The sequence below is a fragment of the Sciurus carolinensis genome, chromosome 9 (assembly GCF_902686445.1).
Source record: "Sciurus carolinensis chromosome 9, mSciCar1.2, whole genome shotgun sequence".
Lineage (NCBI taxonomy): Eukaryota > Metazoa > Chordata > Mammalia > Rodentia > Sciuridae > Sciurus > Sciurus carolinensis.
This window is the reverse complement of record NC_062221.1, coordinates 129,958,422-129,977,329: the sequence shown is the minus strand read 5'-3', so window position 1 is coordinate 129,977,329 and position 18,908 is coordinate 129,958,422. Positions and strand designations below refer to the sequence as shown.

The 18,908-nt window shown below is 48.7% G+C and overlaps 1 protein-coding gene across 1 annotated transcript; it reads right to left on the bottom strand.

Moving 5' to 3' along the window:
• Nucleotides 1-1,872: 1,872 nt before the first annotated feature.
• On the bottom strand, nucleotides 1,873-17,907 carry Mrap (melanocortin 2 receptor accessory protein). The gene is given in 4 exon segments (XM_053743444.1): nucleotides 1,873-2,253; nucleotides 2,256-2,410; nucleotides 4,409-4,508; nucleotides 17,602-17,907. Coding segments are annotated over 4 exon segments (588 nt in total). The 5' UTR covers nucleotides 17,810-17,907; the 3' UTR covers nucleotides 1,873-2,128.
• Nucleotides 17,908-18,908: the final 1,001 nt, after the last annotated feature.

The following is an 18,908-nucleotide window of genomic DNA, read 5'->3' as shown; positions in this document are numbered from 1 at the left end:
CATGATAGTGAGTATTGTAGCTAACAAAAGTCAATATGAAATTTCATGAATTTCACAGTTAAAATACTAGCCTGGTCCTTTCAGACCCTTCCACACATGCTGGCCCCTGGAGGGCTGTTACGTTACTTGGGAAGCAGCTATTTAATTTGTCCTGTGTAATATACACAGCACTGAGAACGGCTTGATTTTGCCTTAAACATTTACACTTACTGATATTCTTCAGAATCTTTTGTATGTTTTAACTGAGGTAAGAATAATGCTTACTATGTTTAGTCCCTTTACCACAAATAGGGTTTGTCTTCTACAAAGCAAAGGCCATTTATCTCTCCTGTTCACTCCTTCCTTAAAAGAGCCCACAACAGGATTCTTTGAGAACATTCTGAGGTTGTTTGGATTCAAGTTAGACTCTGCAAGCACTGTTCCAGCAAAGGCCCCATTTTCTGCACCTTCTCTTCATGGTTCCCTCTGTACCTTTGTCTTACCCTTTTGTCAGGTGCTCATTGAGTTTCCTCTGACTCTATTTGTAGGGGCACAGCTGGAGGAGCAGGGTCTGGGGTGTCCCTGCAGCCCAGGCCTCTAGGGGACGGGGAGGGCCGCGCAGGGTGGATTTCCCTGGCTGTCTCCAGGTTCTCAGGTCCCCGGGGTGGGTGGGATGTGCCTTCTCAGTGTGGCTGGGGCAGGCTCAGGCTCCGCCACCTGGTGACCCTGGCCTGCCTCTGACATGAGCCCGGGGAAGGAGAGGTTGCCAGGCAACCCTGTGCTTTCCCGAATGCCCTGTGTCGGCCAGCAACATGGCTCCCTTCCTTGTGCTTTCTGTGAGGAACTGTCCCCTGGATCTTGTCTTCTGTGGCTAATGTGCAATAGAACAAGTGAAACAGATGTGTTAGGTGGTGTCAGGGACTTCAGAGCCGGGTTTTGGTTCAGTAAGTTGAAGACGCCTTTTTGGCGAGTTGCCCTTTCCACATCTCCGCAGCTCACCGGGCTTTTCTTCCCTTCCTGAATTCACTGCACCCGAGCCTGGCAAGGCCATACCTGGCCCTCCCCATGGAACCACTTCCCAGTCACTCGGGTGGAGGAGAGTCTCACCTTGGGAAGAGAGTGCACACGGTCTTCACCAGGACTTGGAACTTAACGCTGAACTATAAGTAGAGCAGCTCTCTGGATCTGCAGTTCCTCAGCCATGGCTTCAACCAACCACAGATGGTAAATTGCCGAGAATCGCCTCTGTACTGACTTCCTGTCATTCTCTAACAGCACAGGGTAACAAGGCCTCCCAACATGGGTGCTGTGTTCCCAGTGAGTGTGGAGGGTGTAAGTCGGTTGCATGCAGATTCGTCCTGCAGAAGCGACCTGAGCCTCTGCAGACTTCGGCATCCTCAGGGGTTCTAGAACCAACCCCATCAATTTCAAAGGACAGCTGTATTTTAAATGCTGCTGTGAAAAAGGAAAAACTATTTACAAAATGACCCACCAACTCCCTGCCTGAAAGTTCCGGGTGGTACAGGTGGGTTTTCAGGCACCCGTTGCGTGATGCTGCCTCTTCTCCAGGCCAGCGCTGTTGGGTCCTAGAGGACTAGGAGCTCAGGGCTCCCGGAGCCAGAGTCACAGAGTGGCATCTCGAGTGGGACTCCACCTGGCAGCCTCCACAGCTTTTCACACCTCGCTCCCCTTGGGCTCAGGCGCTGCCTCCCTCCAGGGGAGACCCCTTGGCTCTGTGTGGAAAGCCGAGGAGGCCAGCTAGCTGGCAGGGGGACGCCACCACATCTTAGCGAGGACACCAGCACTCTGCACACCTCCCCCGTGTCCCATCAAAGGTGCCGATGGACCAAGAGCTCGCGGGCAGCGTTCACAGAAGACTGGCACGGGGGTGGGTCAGTAAGTACTTTTAATTCATATATATTTTATTTTCCTACTCTTCTCAAGGCCAGCGTAAGAAGTGAGTGAGCAGGTTAAACGTGCGAGATAAAATCAGCCATGTCTGGAAGCAGTTCTCTATGCAAGCGCGGCCGCCTGCAAGCCTTTAACAATGGCTCGGGATGCGCCACCTCACAGAGTTGTTGACCTGGTCACTTTCTGCTACAGAAACAGGCTTTGAAAAGGCAACATGTATGTCCAGGTTGGTTTGGCTTTACCTGTCCACCCGACCAGGAGTGGTTAATTGAGAGGTTCTGTCTCCAGGCTCACTGTGCTTGCTCCTGATGTCACGGGGGCCCCCGTCCAGGTCCTGTTCCCAGAGGGGAACTGTGGGAAGCACAGGGGTGGGGCAGGAGGACTCCTATGCTGTAGCCACTAGTCAGCCCCAGCGCTGCTTCCTGGCGTCTCTACTGCCCCCTGGGAGGCCCTCCTGAGGCAGGAGGGGAGGTTGAGGCTGTGGCTCCATGGGCACATTGGGTGATGCTGGGGGCCGGTCCTGTGGACAGAGCAAACAGGAGGCATCAAGGAGCTGACTGGAAAGCATTCCTCACCTGTGCTGCCTCCCCGTGCCCCTCCTGCCTGCCCAGGGCCATGGGGAAGCCCAGGGGGCAGGGGAGGGTCCACCAGCTCTCTGAGTCCATTAGAGATTTCTGAGAAGACAGGAAGTGCTTTGTCAGAAAGAAGGCCTCGGGTCTGTCCCTCAAGGTTACTTCCTCCTGTACCCACTTCCAGGGACCTGGGCCAGAGTCACCTCCATCCAGCCACTGGTCTGAATAAGCTCTGCTTACATCCATACCCAGGCCATCTTGGGTCCCAGCTAAGAAGTCCATCCTCTGCACAGAGGGTGGTGGGCGCAGCTGCCTGGCCCAGTTCCACCTGTCTTGGCTTTCATCCACAAAATGGGACAGCAGGTGAAGTGAGGCGCGGGAGGGCTGCCGTCTGAGCTGGAGATCAGTCATGTGGCTATCATGTTAACTTGGACGAAGAACACAGGATAGGAACCTGTGGAGACTGGCGCCCCTCATGTCAGAAACCCCCAGTGCAAGAGCTTTTCACCTCTTCCTTCTCCCGTCCTCTATGCCTTTCTTCCGCATGGAAAGAGGACTCCTCGGGGAGCAACTTGCCTTCCTTAATCTTAGTAAGGACTGTCTTTGCTGCCCGGGTAGCCCATGTCTGTTACACGGTGCCTCGCGGGCATTTTCTACAGTGAGTCGTGGGCTGAACGGCATCGTGAATTCGCCCCTGTAAAACTAGAGCCCGGAGACACTGGTGCTGGGCTCTGCAGAGGCCCCCCGTGTGCACCCCCGCCCAGGGGACTTTCCACCAGGAGGCTTCCAGGGAATCCTTGCAAAGTGTCCTGGGCCTAGAGTGGGCTTGCTCAGGACTCCTCAGAGGAGCAGAAAAGAACATGACTTCCTTAGTTTATCCCCAGCGTCTCGAGGTAAAACACGCTTAAATGTAATATGAGTTCTAAAATCTGAAAGAGGAGAAGGGATTTCTTCACTGCTCAAAAGCTGGTCCCTGCCTCCCCCAGCGGCAGCCAGAAACGGCCTGCTGAGGTGTAGACTGCGTGAATCAGAGACCACAGGCAGGGTGGAGGTAAAATGGGGGTGGGAGGGAAACAGAGGCCCCCTCACAGTGCATCAGCTGCCAGGTTCCTCACAGGCGCTGACCTGGGACCCCCCAGGTGTAGGGGCTGTCCTCTGGTTTGTGTGGGGCCCTCCTTTCGCCTCCCTGTGGACCAGCTTCCTGTAGTTTTGTGTGGCTTCGCTCCCCACAGCTTCCGTCCATATGGACGTCGTGGTCCCTAGAGGTGCACAGCCTCTCGTCCTCCCAGGCCACATGGTGCAACTCCCAGAGCCACCTAGTCCCTCTCCCAGGTTCCCCATTCCAAATTTAAAAGTGGGCGTTAGACCAGCAGCTCTTCTGCCAGGCCACACAGCCATTGGCCAGCTTCTGGATGGGCTTGCACTGGGTCCATTGCCCACCCTGATCCTGTCCAGCTGTCAGGATTTAGGGCCCTTGTGAGAACAGTCATTAGGATAACAGCAGCTGGGAAGGAAAGTTGGATTTGGCAGGAGAGTTGACTAGCATGAGACAAGGTTCATAATGAGCTTTACCACTTGAAGCTCCTGGATTTTGTCTCCAATACAACCAACACTGAGGCACACATATGGCATTCAGTAGGAGATAGTGACAGGGATACCTAATCTAAGGTAAGCCGGTTGGCAACACTTAACCTGGCACGTGGGGTCATTTTGTTACTTTCTTTAACTGAATTGAGATATATTTTACAAATTAGAAAGTTCACCCACTTAAAGTGTGTGATTGATGGTTATGCATTTATCACCATAATCTAATTTTAGAACGGTTGAAGAACACATCATTGCATGCACACGACAGTCGTCATGTCGTGGTGTGAACCACCCTTCATTCTATGCCATTGCTCTTCAGCGCCTGAGTTCCCACAGTGCCCTCCGCCCTCCCCACTCACCTCATCTGCGAGGCCCCCGACCAGGACATGTAGAGCAGAATGAGGAAGAGGAGCATCACAAAAGCAGCCAGGCTCACCCAAAAGGCAATGACGATAGCATCTGTGAGAGAAACAGAATGTTCTCAGGTCAGTTTGCCACCAACAATAACCAGTGGTGAGGGGAAATAGGGAATCCGGACCCCGTGTGATAGGGCTGAGTGAATTTATCCTCTTTTCTTCTCACCTGTCAGCCATTAGCCTAGGGAAGATATTCCAATAAGGCCTTGGGAAAGAACAATAAAGTAGGGAAGTAGCTTTTGCCCAAGGCAACTAGCCACTGGGTCATTGGCTGAGTGCTGAAGGAAAACTGAATAAAATCATGTGGCACCCTGTAGATAGCCTTCTTGGCTATTGCTACTCAGAGGAGACATTCTTTATAGGTTTCGTCTCCTTCCTCTCTCCCTGAGAAGGGAGAAGAAAGGGCTGTGGGCAGTTCCATGGCCTTTGGTGACCAGCCCCTTGGGGAGCAGTGCCAGAGGCCCATGAGGTAGAGACCCAGAGGAAGATGTGCACGGAGCCATGGTGCCCTTGGAGGGCCAAGGCCTCACTGCTCTGAGGTGGTCAGCTGAGGCCAACCTGCTCAGGAAAGCAGTCTTCATTATCAGGTGGAAAAGCTCATCTCTGGGCAGTATAGGGAGGAAGAAACCCTTTTGGAGCTAATACTCTGGCTGTAGTTGTGGCCGGTAGAAGGAAATCAGGAAACAGGCCGAGCCTCTTCGGGATCCTGGGTAGGACGGCAGGTCAGGTGGTGCCTGTCTCTGGAGCTCCAGGTCAAGAACATTGTGTAAGTTGCTGGGGAGTTGTTTGCTACCAGTAGGGTGTGGGTTTTTTTTGTTTTTTTTTCTTGGTATGATTATCTAATGGGTGAACAAATGAATGGGAGAAAGAACAACCAACCAAAAGAATGAATGGGGTGTTAGAGATTTGTTAGTCAGTCAACAGACATGGTGGTGGAGCTCTGGGTGTGAATGATGGAATCACCCGTTCCTTGAAATGCAGGGGGGACTGGTTCCAGGACCCCTGTAGATACTAAAGTCCTCAGACACCCAAGTCCTTTAGATAAAGTAGCATAGTATTTGTATATAATTGACCATGTCCTCCTATACACTTTAAATCATCTCCAGATTATTTACAATACCCTGTACAACATAAATGCTATAATAGCATTTAGTAATTACATAGTAAATATATTACTATATGGTGAATATAATATATTATTATATAGAGAATTTATATAGTAAATAGTTGTATCGTGTAGGGAATAAGTGCAAGAGGAAGGTCTGCACATTTTTAATAGAGAAGAGTTTTTTTTCAAGCATTTTCAGTCTGTGATTGGTTGATTCTATGGGTGCAGAACCCACAGATACAGAGAGGGCTGGCCACCCCTGGGTGTAGACTCATCTCTGCCCTCCACAACTCAGAAGGCAGAGGGAGAAACGGAGGACATGAAATGACGAGTGATCTTGAACCCTAACCACCAACATCAAAAACAGTCTAGTGGGCACACACCTGATTCCAGCGACTCCCTGAGGCTGAGACAGAATAGTGAGTTCAAAGCCAGCCTCAGCAAAAGCGAGGCGCTAAGCAACTCAGGGAGACCCTGTCTCCAAATAAAATCTAAAAAAGGCTGGGGATGTGGCTCCGTGGTTAAGTGCCCATGGTTTTAATCCCTGGTACCAAAAAAAAAAAAAAAGTCCAACGAAAAGGTGGCGTACTTGCCAATGGAATCACGAGCACCCGCTGGTGGTGCTGCATCAGCTGCTCGGCACCTACACTCCCCGGAGGGGCGCTGGCAAAGTCCCAGGCTGGCTCTCACGTCTTTCCTTTCTCTCCCGGAGCTGAGAAGCCCGTGGTGGCACCCAAGAATATTAAGCTGCTCGGGGGGGCCCTGGACTCCTGGAAAGTGGAAATGAGGCTGCCCCACGTGTCCAGAGCTCAAGGACTCGACTCTCTCAGCATTCCTTGCTGGCTCACCGGGCCATTCTCCATTCCCAGAGAGTCGCCATTTGCTTCATGACTTTCCAAGTTCAAAAGTACATGTGCTTTCTGAAAATTTGGCTAAAGATTTTATTCAGTCAGGATATTTTGGATTTCTGCAGACACTACTGCTTTTTTCCTCCTCCATCAAAATAAGGCAGGATTTGGGGTCGTTAACCCCCAGAGGAGCTCTGCCAGGACTCTTAGGAAACAGCTTTGAACCTGGGCAGCCAGAGCTCCTTCCCTCTGGCTCGCCCATGCCTGCTTCAGGTCTTGTCAATATCCCCAGATACTGAGAGGAAAGGAGACTTCACCCCGCACACAGCACAGTGCGTTCCGAGAAGTGCGATTTAAACTTTTGCCACACAGAAAGAGGACCAGTGGCCATTCGTTATTTCCTGTGCTAAATTCGTCTCCATCGCGTTCTTTTGAAAAAAGTCAACCGAGAAAATGCAATTCTTCTTCCTCTTCTGCAGAAGGCTCACTCCATGTGCTGGGAGAGAACATTTCGTTCCAAGGGCAAGAACTGTCATTTCCCAATTTGGGAAATGCTTTAATAGCCAAGGCGTGTTTTCACCAGGCGTCCCAGGCTGGGGTGACAGTGAAACTGGCCCGCTGATGGAGAACTTCCTCTCTCTCCTCCCCTCCTGTCCTCTCTACTCCCAGCCCCCTCTTCTTCCCTCTCTCCTTTTCCTTCTCCCTCTCTCCCTAATCCCTCTTCTCCTTTCCTCCCTCCTCTCTTCCCTCATTTCTTTTGCTCCTTGGTCTCCTGGTAAATACTGGAATGAGAAGAATCAGACATCAACAGTGGGGGGACAAGAAAGGGCCCAGGCGGCATGGGCTGGCTTCAGTTTACTTCATCTTGAGGGATTTCTCGTCCTAACGTGGTGCTAACAAATTACCCATCAGAGTGGTCCCTCCTCGGTGGGCACTCAGCTCTGTTGAGTGAAAACCACTAGATCTCAGTTCAGCATTCCTCCAAATGCTACTAACGTTTGGGTCCCAGAGTCCTGCTAGATCCACTCCAAGAGTTTCCTCTTGTTGAGGGATGACAGTGTGTTTAAAGCCCAAGATTTGGAGGTGTGTGACCTTGAGTTCCAATTCTGCCTAGCTGTCAGGCAATCTGAGATTTTTTCGTCTCTGAATTTGCTTGTCTGTTTGCTTGTAAGAAGGGGATGAAAGTACCTATTATATTAGGTGTTAGGAGGATTAAACAATAATGTGTATGTATAATGCACATGGCACAGTTTCTTGTTCAGCGATTGTGAAATGATTTATAAATACAACTAAATTATTGTTTCTGTTAGGAGGGTTTTGCTGCGGAGGATATTACTGCTGCCTCCAAGCTCACTGAAGTGTAAGGTATGAGTCGCTGTCATTATGGCATAGACTGCCAGCTGTCGGTCCTGCTGTCTGCTCCTGTGTGCTACCCTTGTGATGGAGACTTGCTCTCCTCTGGGCACCTGGCCGCCTGGGTGAGACTACATCTCGCAGCCTCCTTTTCAGCTTGACAAGGTTATGGCCAAGGAGATGGGAGAGAAACCATACAGGAGTCTTCTTCCAGAGACTGCAGGACTTCTAATACCTTCTATCCTTTCTTATTCCCCTGCACCATTTTGCTGCTTATCCGTGGATGTGAGGTAGGAGGTTGGCTTGGGACATAAGGATGAGGGACATCCCTTGGATGGCAGAGTAATGAGCTGGGAAGAAGCTGGTTCCCAAGGATTTCATGGAGTCCATTTACCAACCCAGTCTGGCCAACTTTTGCACGAGAGAGAAATCAAGTTGTTTCATCTGCTATTCTGTTAGCCATCATCAATGTTCTTTGCCAAGTTGGTAGAGAAACTGACTTTCTCAGTGAGAAAGGGCTGAAAAATCCAAGTGAAAGCTGACTTCAAAATAGGCACCCTCCCTCTATCACAGAGACATACATTTTCCTAAAAATCATCTATTGATCAAGCATTTATTTATAGGACTCCTCTTTTGAGATTACCTTTGAGGGCTAGTTTATAGATCACCCCCCCACACACACACACACATGCACACACACACACACACACACACACACAGTTTTGCCACATTATGAGATCTTTTTTTCATTTTGACTCCTAGAAACATCAATTAGCATGATCACCCATTTCTTTTATCTGATTTATTTCTGAGCACATCTTAACTATTTCCAGGAAGCAAATCCATCCTCAAAACAGATACAGAATTTACCACCATACTTATTTTATGGAATGTGCCGTTGCCACTTGAAGTTCCATAAAAAGGGGTTTATGAGAAAATTTTGAGTAATAACAGAATCGGTCAAGAGCAGCACCTCATCCTAGAGGCTACTTCAATACAAATTTATTCAGAGGTAAACATGCTGAGATCTCTTTAAGCCATTATGTCCCACTGCCCTATATATAGTATGCCCATAAAAATCTTAAATTGATCAACAAATATACCACTTGTAGTCCCCTTGAAATAAATATTATGCTTTTAGAGTTCTATTCTTTTGAGGAAAGTAATAGGTGAGTGATTATAGTGTTTGAAAATATATATTTCCTTATATATGAAAAATACATAAAGGATATAAAAGCTTTAGCTTGATTTCCAACCTATTTTCCTGAACTTGTGTTAATTTCACGGAAATGTTTGCAGAACTAAAAACTTGGGTCTTAGTGGGTTGAAAATCACTACTGTGTCACACACATGGGCTGCACCATTGACTGAAGAGATTGAAGCCATGGTAAAATTGACCCAGAAACATTACTCTGAATGCAAGGAAAGGCATATGCAGGAATTGGTCCAGTCCGCTCACTGGATTCTCTGTACTGTGTTCAGAAGAGACTGATTACTGGTGTGGTTTTCTTCTGCTGTTCCAGCTCTTGGAGTTGCAGATGAGCAGACCACATTATTGAGCTGCTAAAGGCAGCACGTCAGCAGAACTTGATGTGAACTATGACATATTCTTCCTAACCCATAATTAAAGAGAGGCAGCCACGTGGACCCAAGAGGTCGACAACACAGCATGACAGCCAGCACTCCTCAAGAGGAACCAATCCATCTTGCTGCTCTCTGTAAAGCAGCCTTAGACCAGGAGCTGGAGACCCACCTTATTAGAATAATCTGTTTTGTCTCTGTGAGCCTAGAATGTGGGATTGGTTTTCCTTTAAGCTTAGCCTCCAAAAAAGGGACAGGCAGTCAAACATATAGTCAGTCAATTCAAGCAGGGCCTCAGAAATCAAATCTCATGTTCTACCTTGTTAACAGCTGAGGAGACCCTTTCTCTCTCCGTGAAACCAACAGAAGCCATGTCGAAAATCACAAGGCTGAAAGTGTCTGTGAACAGAATCACAGGAGATTTTGAACTTTCCCTGGGAAAGGGCAGTCCATGACCTTGGACCGAGTTCTGATTGACCCATATATGTTTTATATATGTCCTAGGTGTTTCCAAATACCTGCCCAACCATGATGGAATATATTCCAGTGTATGGGCATGACCACAAAGATCTTGAAATCCTTCCCGCCTGTTAGGTTCACACATAAGCCCTGGGTATTTTTCCTGTATTTTTTTTCCTTCTCTGTTCAGTGCAAGAGTCAAAACCAGTCTGGTCTGCCATATGTCAACCAGTTGACCCAGGTGGCCTCTCGGGAGAAGATCTAAGCCCGAGCTTTGCCTCTTTGTCCCCACCTTGAAGCACTCCTGGCCTATGATTCCTTTCCCAGCTTCTTCCTGTCTTTGATGTGTATGCTGCAGAGAAGCCTGCAGAACTGGGGTGCCGTGCTTTCTGAGTTGTTGAGCTGGTTGGGGGGAAGACCCAAGTGAGAGAAAGTCGAATTCGTGAGCAAAAAAGCCAGCAAGAATGGTCACCTGCTGTCTATGACGTGACCTCTGTCCAACCTACCTGGGTGCACCTGACCCCACCTCTGAAGTCATGTAACGGGGCATCAAAGGAGACTGTGGGATCCTGGTCCCTTCCTGAGACTGCTTGATGTTGCTTTTCCTGATCATTTGAGAAAATAAAAGTGACACAGAATGGAGGTACCACAGAGGATGGTTGATAAAGATGTCCAGTTTTGTATTCTTAGTAAACTTACTATAATTCAAATACCAAAAACAGAAGTGTATAGGACAACAATGGTACAGGTTTTCCCTTCTCGAGGCCACTGTTTAAAATAGGAAAATACTAAAAATATCCTATATATCTGTAGGTGCAAACTTCTAGAACACCAAGAAGTCATTTACAAAGTTTTTGTGAGAGAGAATTGAATGACTTGGAAAACATGATATTGGTAGGTTGTTATGGTTTGAATAGGGGTAGTGTCTCCCAAAGGCCCGTCCATTAAAATATTGGTCCCCAGGGTGGTGCTTTTAGGAGCTGCTGTGGGCCTGTAGGAGGTGGGGCCTAGAGGAGGTCCTTAGGTCATTGGAGTCATTCCCTCCAAGGGACAGTGGGACTCTGGCCCCTTCCTCTCTGTTTCCTGGTTCATGGTCTGTAAGTGGTTGCCACACCCCATGCTTGCTCCCAGTCATTGCCATCTGATGCCCTCACCAGAGGCCCAAAGCAGTGGGGCCACCTGATTTTGGATGGAGCCATCCAAAATCAAGAGCTCAATGAATTTTTTTCTCTTTATAAGTTAATTGCTTCAGGTATTTTGTTATAGTTACATGAAGATGACTGAGACATAGGTTAAAAAAAAAAAAATACAAAACACGTCCATAATGAGGTTCTTTGTGAGACAAACCTGGGAGGGCTTCAGACCTTTCAGAGAAGGTGGTTAGCAGAGACGTTGGTTAGCTTTGCCAGGCCTGAGCTGGTCGGGAGCTGAGGGACCAAGAACAGACAACCTTCTGGAATGCCAGCGTGGGGGAAGCCTTCACCAGCCATTGAAGAGGGGGCTCAGTGGGAGTCTGACAGTGTATGACAGGCCACGGGTGGCTCTGTAGCATCCACCAGGGGCTGTGGTTTCCACATTGGGATGGTTATTGCCACACTGAGGCTGTAAGGTCTCAGGGGACCATGGTCCAGCCAGTGACTGGGCTGGTTTCACCAGATGTATGCATATCCCCCTGCGGACCCCACCCCAATCCTGCCCTCTGTACTGCTCCTCCAGATCCTGACCATGTGAAACAGCGCAGTGTGTTTCCTTTAAGAAGTGCTTAAAGGAATCCTATCATGTGTCACAGGGCACAATGTCTGTGTCAATTATCAATTTATTGTTCCTCGACTCCTCAGCTCTGAATGCTGAGGAGCAGTAAATTGATAATTGACACAGACATTCATTATGAAAGTTAAGAACGTATAAAGGAGCTGCCGGTTTCACATGAGGTTCTAATCATCCATCCAACAAAGATTCGGTGCCTGCTTTCTATTGTCAGGCATCACTCACGATGTAGCCAGGTTCCTGTCCCCTGGATCATATATTCTGGTAGGGATTTGCCCACTCATCATGATAAGTATCATGGGAAGAATCCTGGAAGCTATGGAACCTGGGCTTTAAGTTCTAGCTCTGTGAGTGCCTGACTGTGCTTCTCTGGACCCTGGGACCCCTACATTTATTTCCAATTCAGAACATCATTGCATACTTACCTAGTTGACCTCTGCTTCCTAGACTGTCAACTCCTAAGAGCAGGAACAGTATCAACTTTAAATTTCCAATCCCAGTGCATCACCTGCCCAGGTGTTACCCACCATCAAACTTTGTATTTTCACCAGAGGAATATGTATAGCAAGAAAACTGGATCTTGTCCCTTCCCTGCCTGCAGTGTTAGATGACACCTCTGGCTGATGGGAAGTCCTTTGAGGCTGGTCTGTGACGATCCAACCACACTGTGATCTATAGCTCTCAACCTGTCACACAAAAAGAGCTCACGTGTCATCCTCCTGGATACATCTGCTTTGTCCCTGGGAGGTTAACTGTTCTCAACCCTGGGAAAGCCCTTTATCTATCAGGCACATCCTTATTGATCCTTTGGGACTCATCATCTCTAGGAAGATGACTTTTGCCCCTGGGACTACCTCTCCCCAGACCTCTGACTTCCCCCTGTAGACACATTTCTCTGTGCCCACCACGTGGCCTTTACAAATTTCCAGTGCAACACCATTAATGGAACAGCAGCTTATTAACAGCATTTCCCACCTGACTGCAAAAATGAGGATAAATACAAAGTAGCCTTTTTGATACCTCCATTAAATCAGTGACCTCTACCAAAAAAGGTCTCCTCTAAGAATGAAAAAAAGACTTGGGGGAAATAACCACCAGATGCAATTCATCCATATGAATGGGTCAAACATGGCTCATAAGCACATTTGGGGAAAGTTGAATCTAAACTGATGTGTTAATCAGCTTTCCATCACTGTGACAAAATACCTGAGATAATCAACTTAAAAGGAGGGAAGGTTTATATTAGCTGACAGTTTCAGTAGTGTTAGTCTTTGGTTGGTTGGCCCTGTTGCTTTAGGCCTGTGGCAGCACAGTGCAGCATGGCAGCAGTTGGGAAGCAAAGATAGAGAAAGGAAAGGGCCAGGCTCCCAGCATCCTTTTCAAGGGTATGTCCCCAATAACCGAACTTTCTTCCACTGGGCTCCAATTCCTAACAATTCTACTGCCTTCCACTACTGCCCAGACTGGAAACCAAGCCTTTAACACATGGGCCTCTGGGTGACATTCAATATCCAAACTGTAACAACTGAGTAGTAAACGCCACTAAGAAATAATCACTGAAACGTTGCAGCTGTACTAACATTATGTTCTATGGTTTGCTAATGAAGCATTTGGAGGAGGAATGTTCTGACGGTCTACATGGAAATACATAATCAAAAAGCAAATAAAAGTAACAAAATTAAGCTAATGAAAAACTCCAGGGCATGAATTTATTTTTCTCTTGTATCACCAGCTCCCGGTGTGATGTCTACCCAGATATTTTTTATGGTTGCATTAAATGTGAACAAAAGTAAGAAGGTAAGAAAAACTATAGTGTGTTTCTGGTACGGGGAGGAAGTGGGTTTCACTGGAGAGAATGGCAAACTAAATTGATAAGACCAAGTTTCAGAGGGAATGCCAAAAAGAAGAGGGAAGCTGAGGCTTACTGGGTAAGGCAGAGACAGGCAAAAGGCCAGGGGCACACAGTGACACTGAAGACTTGGGTCCCCAAGGGCCACCAGCTGGTGGCTTGTGATTAGCTGTGAGCCCAGAGAAGGACATTTTCTAACCTTCTCTGAGATACAGGTTAGAGGCAGCCCTGCGCATCATGCGTGTGAGGCTTGAGGAGGAAGAGGAGAAGTAGGGAGAGAATTTCCCCGTGCCCAGGTTTTCCAGGATGAGGAACTTGCCGATGTAACACTGGAGCCATGCAGAGTAAAGGAGAGGGTCAGTCGGCTGGTGGAGTCTGTTTGGGCCACGAGGCCAAAATGCACAAACTGGGTGGCTGCTGTGGTTTGGATGCGAGGGGACTCCTGGAAGCGCATGTGTGAGACAAGGTGAGAAGGTTTAGAGGTGACATGATTGAGTTCTGAGCGCCTCGACCCAATCAGTGAATTGCTCCCCTCGGGGGCTTCAGTGAGTGGTCACTGAGGGCGGGCAGGGTGCAGCCGGAGGTGGTCACAGAGGCCGGGCGAGCCGTTGGTGGAAGGCAGAACCCCGTCTCCTGTCTCTCCACCCCGTTTACAGGCACGGATCCGCTCGGGAGGGCCCCACCCTCCTGACCTAATCACCTTCCCAAGGCCCCACTCCTGACGCCATCCCGGTGTGTTGGGTCTGAACACGTGGACCTGGGGAGGACCCGAGCATTTGGGCCACCGCAGTCACCCTGCAGGGAATGCACCCCAGGAGAGAAGATGGAGTTGGACATGAAGATGGAGAGTCACCGAGGCCAGGGTGGGGAGAAGGACATGACCCCGCCAGAGCTGCAGTGGAAGTGTGCTGAGGGGACAGTTCCCCAGGAGGACGAGGCACAGCCTGACTGCGGGGCCCAGAGGAGGGAGGGTGGGGGAGGGGCAGGCGGCCCAGGGTGGGAGGGACGGGCCGCCAAGAGGGCAGTGGGGGCTGGATCCTGAGGAGGAGGAGAGGCGCTGGAGGAGCAGATGAACTGGGGGAGGACAACAGCTGGACAGAGGGCCAGAGACGTCCCTCCCCGAGATCCCGTGCCAGTTCATCTGTGCCCCTATTCATCCCTTCTGTGACCAAGTCTCTGAACGTCCTTCTGTGGCTACGTTCCCGTGACTTGGGCCTCCCCATCCCCTCTGCCACCACGGGTGGCCCTCCACCCATCACCAGTCAGCTCGATTCACAACGCCCTGCTGCAGGCGTTTGTATCTGGTGTCAAGCGACTGCTGAGCTCAAGGCGACATCCGCAGTCGTGACGGCTACGGATGATTTATTTTCAAAAATGCATTTCTTTCTGATATATGCCTCTGGAGACTGGGAAAATGACCTGCCTCGGGAGGTCCTTGTTACCAGGAAATATGCCAGGTGAAATACGCCAGTCACAGGAGGACGGAGAGTATGTGATGCCACTCGTAAGGTGCTGTCTCAGTCAGTTTGGGCTGCTATGACTGAAAGGTCACAGTCCAGGTGGCTTAACTAATAGATATTTACTTCTCCCGGTTCTGGAAGGGAGGAAGCCTGAGATCAATGTGGACAGTCCTGCTAAGGGCTTTTCTCCTGGTTATGTTCTCCCCTGGTATGGGGGATGAGAGAGATGGCTCCCAGGTCTCTTACGAGGACACTAGTCCACCTTGAAGCCTCTGCCTTCACGACCTAATCACTCCAAGGACACCATCTCCAAATCCCACCCCACTGGGGAGCTGGGCCTCAGTACAAATTGGCGGGGGGTCACAAACACTGAGCACAGCAGGTCCCTGTCATGGCCAAATCCACAGGGACAAAAGTAGGGTGACGGTGGCCAGGGGTGGGGGAGGGTGGGGGAGGGTTATTGTTTAACAGGTACCAAGTTTCAATTTGGGAAAATGATGACCTTCTGGAGATGGTTGGCACTGACGGTGCGCACCAGCGTGACTGTCCCCGCTGCTGCTGAGCTGGCCTCCTGAGTAGCTGAGAGGACAAGTCTCACATTATGCGTATTTCCTCTCAGTCAGAAAGGGGGTCTTGGTCAAAATGGACTCTATCGAAATATTTAAAACTCTTTCGAACCACCCAGAGCATAAAGCTATCGTCACTAGCAGACAGTGCAGCTGTCTACAAACTCAAGGTCCTCGTCCTCCCCGGCTCCAGCTCAGCACTTCTGTCCATTGCAAGGACCGCCCTTGCCCACCCATGGGGCCCTGCCTGACCGGTCACAGATGGGCTCTGGGAGGAGAGGGGCGACTGTGGGAAGTTCTGGGCTTCCCCTCGGGAGTGTCGGCAGGAAGGTAATATTAACAGTGAGCACAGCAAGAGTCCATGTGAGTGAGTGTGTGACTACATGTGTGGACATGCACATCCGTGTGCACGTGGGACGTGGACACAGAAACACCCCAGCTGGCTAGGCATTGAAATGTTGACATTGTTTTTGTTTTCCTCCTGAATGATGGGGTGAAGTATTTTATTGTATGAATCTTTTATTAAGAGCATATTAACCTTTAAAAATATTTCTAAAAATCTGAATTATACAATATTTCAGATATACATAAAAATACAGAGAAAAATGACAAGACCCATGTCTCCATCAAACATGTTGCCACATTTGATCCAGATGCCTTAGGAAAAGCAGAATTAAAATATTACGGAGAGAGTTGGAATCCTGCCCTCCTGTTGTCTCCCCATCCCAGGGGAATTAAAGACTGTCTCAAAATGTCAACACTTCTTCCTTTGACAGATGGAATCTAGTTCTCTTCTCTTGACTCTGGCCAGCCTTAGTCACATACGCGCCCAAGGCTACCCTGCTGGCAAGGAGCAGAGCTGAGATGCAAATTCCAGCAAACTGGCTGGAGACCATGTGCCCCACATCTACGGGAGTCCTGTCTCCTGGCCTGGGCTTTGGAAAAAAATTCAACAATTACCTATTCAGGGTTGAAGCGTTCTTGTGGGAGATATTTTTGTCTAACCCAAACTCCTTTTCTAGAAAAATTAGAAATTAAGTTCAGATAAGTCACAAAGACTGAGGCACCTGAGACAAATCCAGGAATCAAAAATTCCTGGAGGAGCTTCTCTCACTGTGAGTTCAAAGATCTCCTCCATCTAAGGGGCGTGCAGGTAGAAGGCCTCGCGATCCTCTAATAAAGTTGGAACTGGTCTGAGAAACTAGGACTTCTGAAAAAAACTGCTTTCCTAAGATAAATTTCTTTAGAGTTGAATTTGTTTGGGTTTCTGATAAACTTAGTGACTTAATTTACTTTGTGAGACAGATATTATGTGATTATTCTACAGGAAATAGCCAAGGAACCCGAGACTTCTGATTGGATAGGCAGAGGGCAGGTTTCTATTTGCTGGGCCCACTCACTATTCCTGGGTTTTGGTTTTTATTCTCATTTCCTTGGCTGACTTGTTATCTTGATTGAGTAGCTGGACAGATCAGAGAGATTGTCCACAAAGTGCCAAGTTACCCAAGAGAAACTCATGTTAATCCTCCCTGAGACCAGGAAGATTACATACCCGTTTGCATTTCCTCAGAAATTATATCATGTATTTTATAGGTAGAGAGAAGACCTCGCCCAAATCTAAATCTTGACAATTGAAAAAGCAAACTGCAATTTGAAGAAACTCACTTTGATTAACAGAACCCCAGACAAATGAAATTTGATCCAAAAATTTGTCTTAAAAGATATTCTAGCCGGGAGCAGGTGTGCATGCTTGTAATCCCAGCCTCTCAGGATGCTGAGTAGGAGGATTGAGAGTTCAAAGCCAGCCTCAGCAAAAGTGAGATACTAAGCAACTCAGTGAGACCCTGTCTCTAAATAAAATATGAAATAGGGCTGGGGATGTGACTCAGGGGTATAGCACCCCTGAGTTCAATCCCTGGTACCAAAAAAAAAAAAAAAAAAAAATCTACTTACTTTATGGCAGATTAACACACAAACTTGCTACAGAAGATTACAGACACGATTTGACTCCAATTCTATTTGTGCTCTGGTCCCCCTGTTGCTTACCCTGACATCTTCTAGAGTAAATAAGTGAAGAAGAAAAAAGGCAGGCGTTCCCAGTGGACACCCAGCCTCTGCCTGGCCACCCTCCCCGTTTAAACTTACGTTTGTTGGCTTTCAGCTTCTTCTCGTCCACAGGGATGAGGTCCAGGTAGTCCAGATAATACTCATAGCTATAGTATGGGGCGGATGTGTTTGTCTGGTTGGCCATGATTGCGGCACTGGGGAGCCAGCGTCTGGCCCGCAGCTCACATTCAGAATGAGGCTCTGGGCCTCTGGAAGGAGATTGCTTAACTGATTCTGTAGGACTCATCCAAGTGTGCCTGTGGGTCTCCAGGCATAAGGCCTGCCCACTTATCAGAGCAGCTCTGCTGGATGAAAGGTCAACATGTTCAGGCACCCCGCTGCTTCCTCTTGATCCAGTTCCAAAACAAGCAGAGCAAAACAGCCAGAGGTCAGACTCCAGTGCCGCTCTAGATCACCCCCCAGCACAAGGAGGGGAGCTGGGCAGGAAGACAGAGGCTGGGGCCTCTGGAAAGAGAAGATGTGCAAAGGGCTGGAGAGGACAATCACTTTTTGTCTTCAGCAATTGAAAAGTTAATAAAACGGTTAACAAAAGCCCAACGGTGCCCTTGACTTACGTGGAGGCAGTTCTCGGTGCTATGAAGCAATCAGCAAGTCCCTGGCTTGGATTCAGTATCTCAGAATCCAGCTCGAACCTGTTCCCTCGCTCATGTACACATACCCAATCCATTAAAACCAAACAGCCCGCTGCCCCAGCTGAGTATAGCTATTTGCTTCTCCCTAAACCCCCAGGAACCAACCAGGCAGCTGTATTTGTCCAGAGTGAAGAGGCTGTTTGTGTGGACAAAAATGGCCCAGGATACAGCTCTTGAGAACCAGGGCACCAGGGTCTGTCCAGCTCTTAGCTAACACAGGGTGATGAGTTCTGAGTTTCTGGAGGGCTGGCCTCTAAAGTTAGACACTCGCTCTTCCAGATCCTCAAACGGTACCAAGAGGAGCATTCTGAGTGTTGGATGAGAAGGACTAAACCTGAGAGGGGTCCTAGAATTTTGCTTTGGAGAATTAGGAGCTCAAAGTGCAATTTTATGGGATCCCTCCTGTGATCTCCCCACTTGCCAGGGTTATTGATTCAGATCTACACTGCCAGACATAAGCTTGAGAGTGTAGACAGTTCATCCAGTCAACTGCAGCCCTGCGTGTTTGATCAGGCTGCTGTGTCTGAGGCATCCCTCGGCTGACAAGAAGCAGGGTATGAGCTCCTGGCTTCAGAAATTCCCTGGAAAAGGCAAAGAAAACTCCTGCTTCTCTGCTGTCTCTACTTCTGATGTCTGGTTGGTTTTTGCGGATGAGTTCCTTTCACACCAAGTAATTCCCAATTTTCAGTAGAC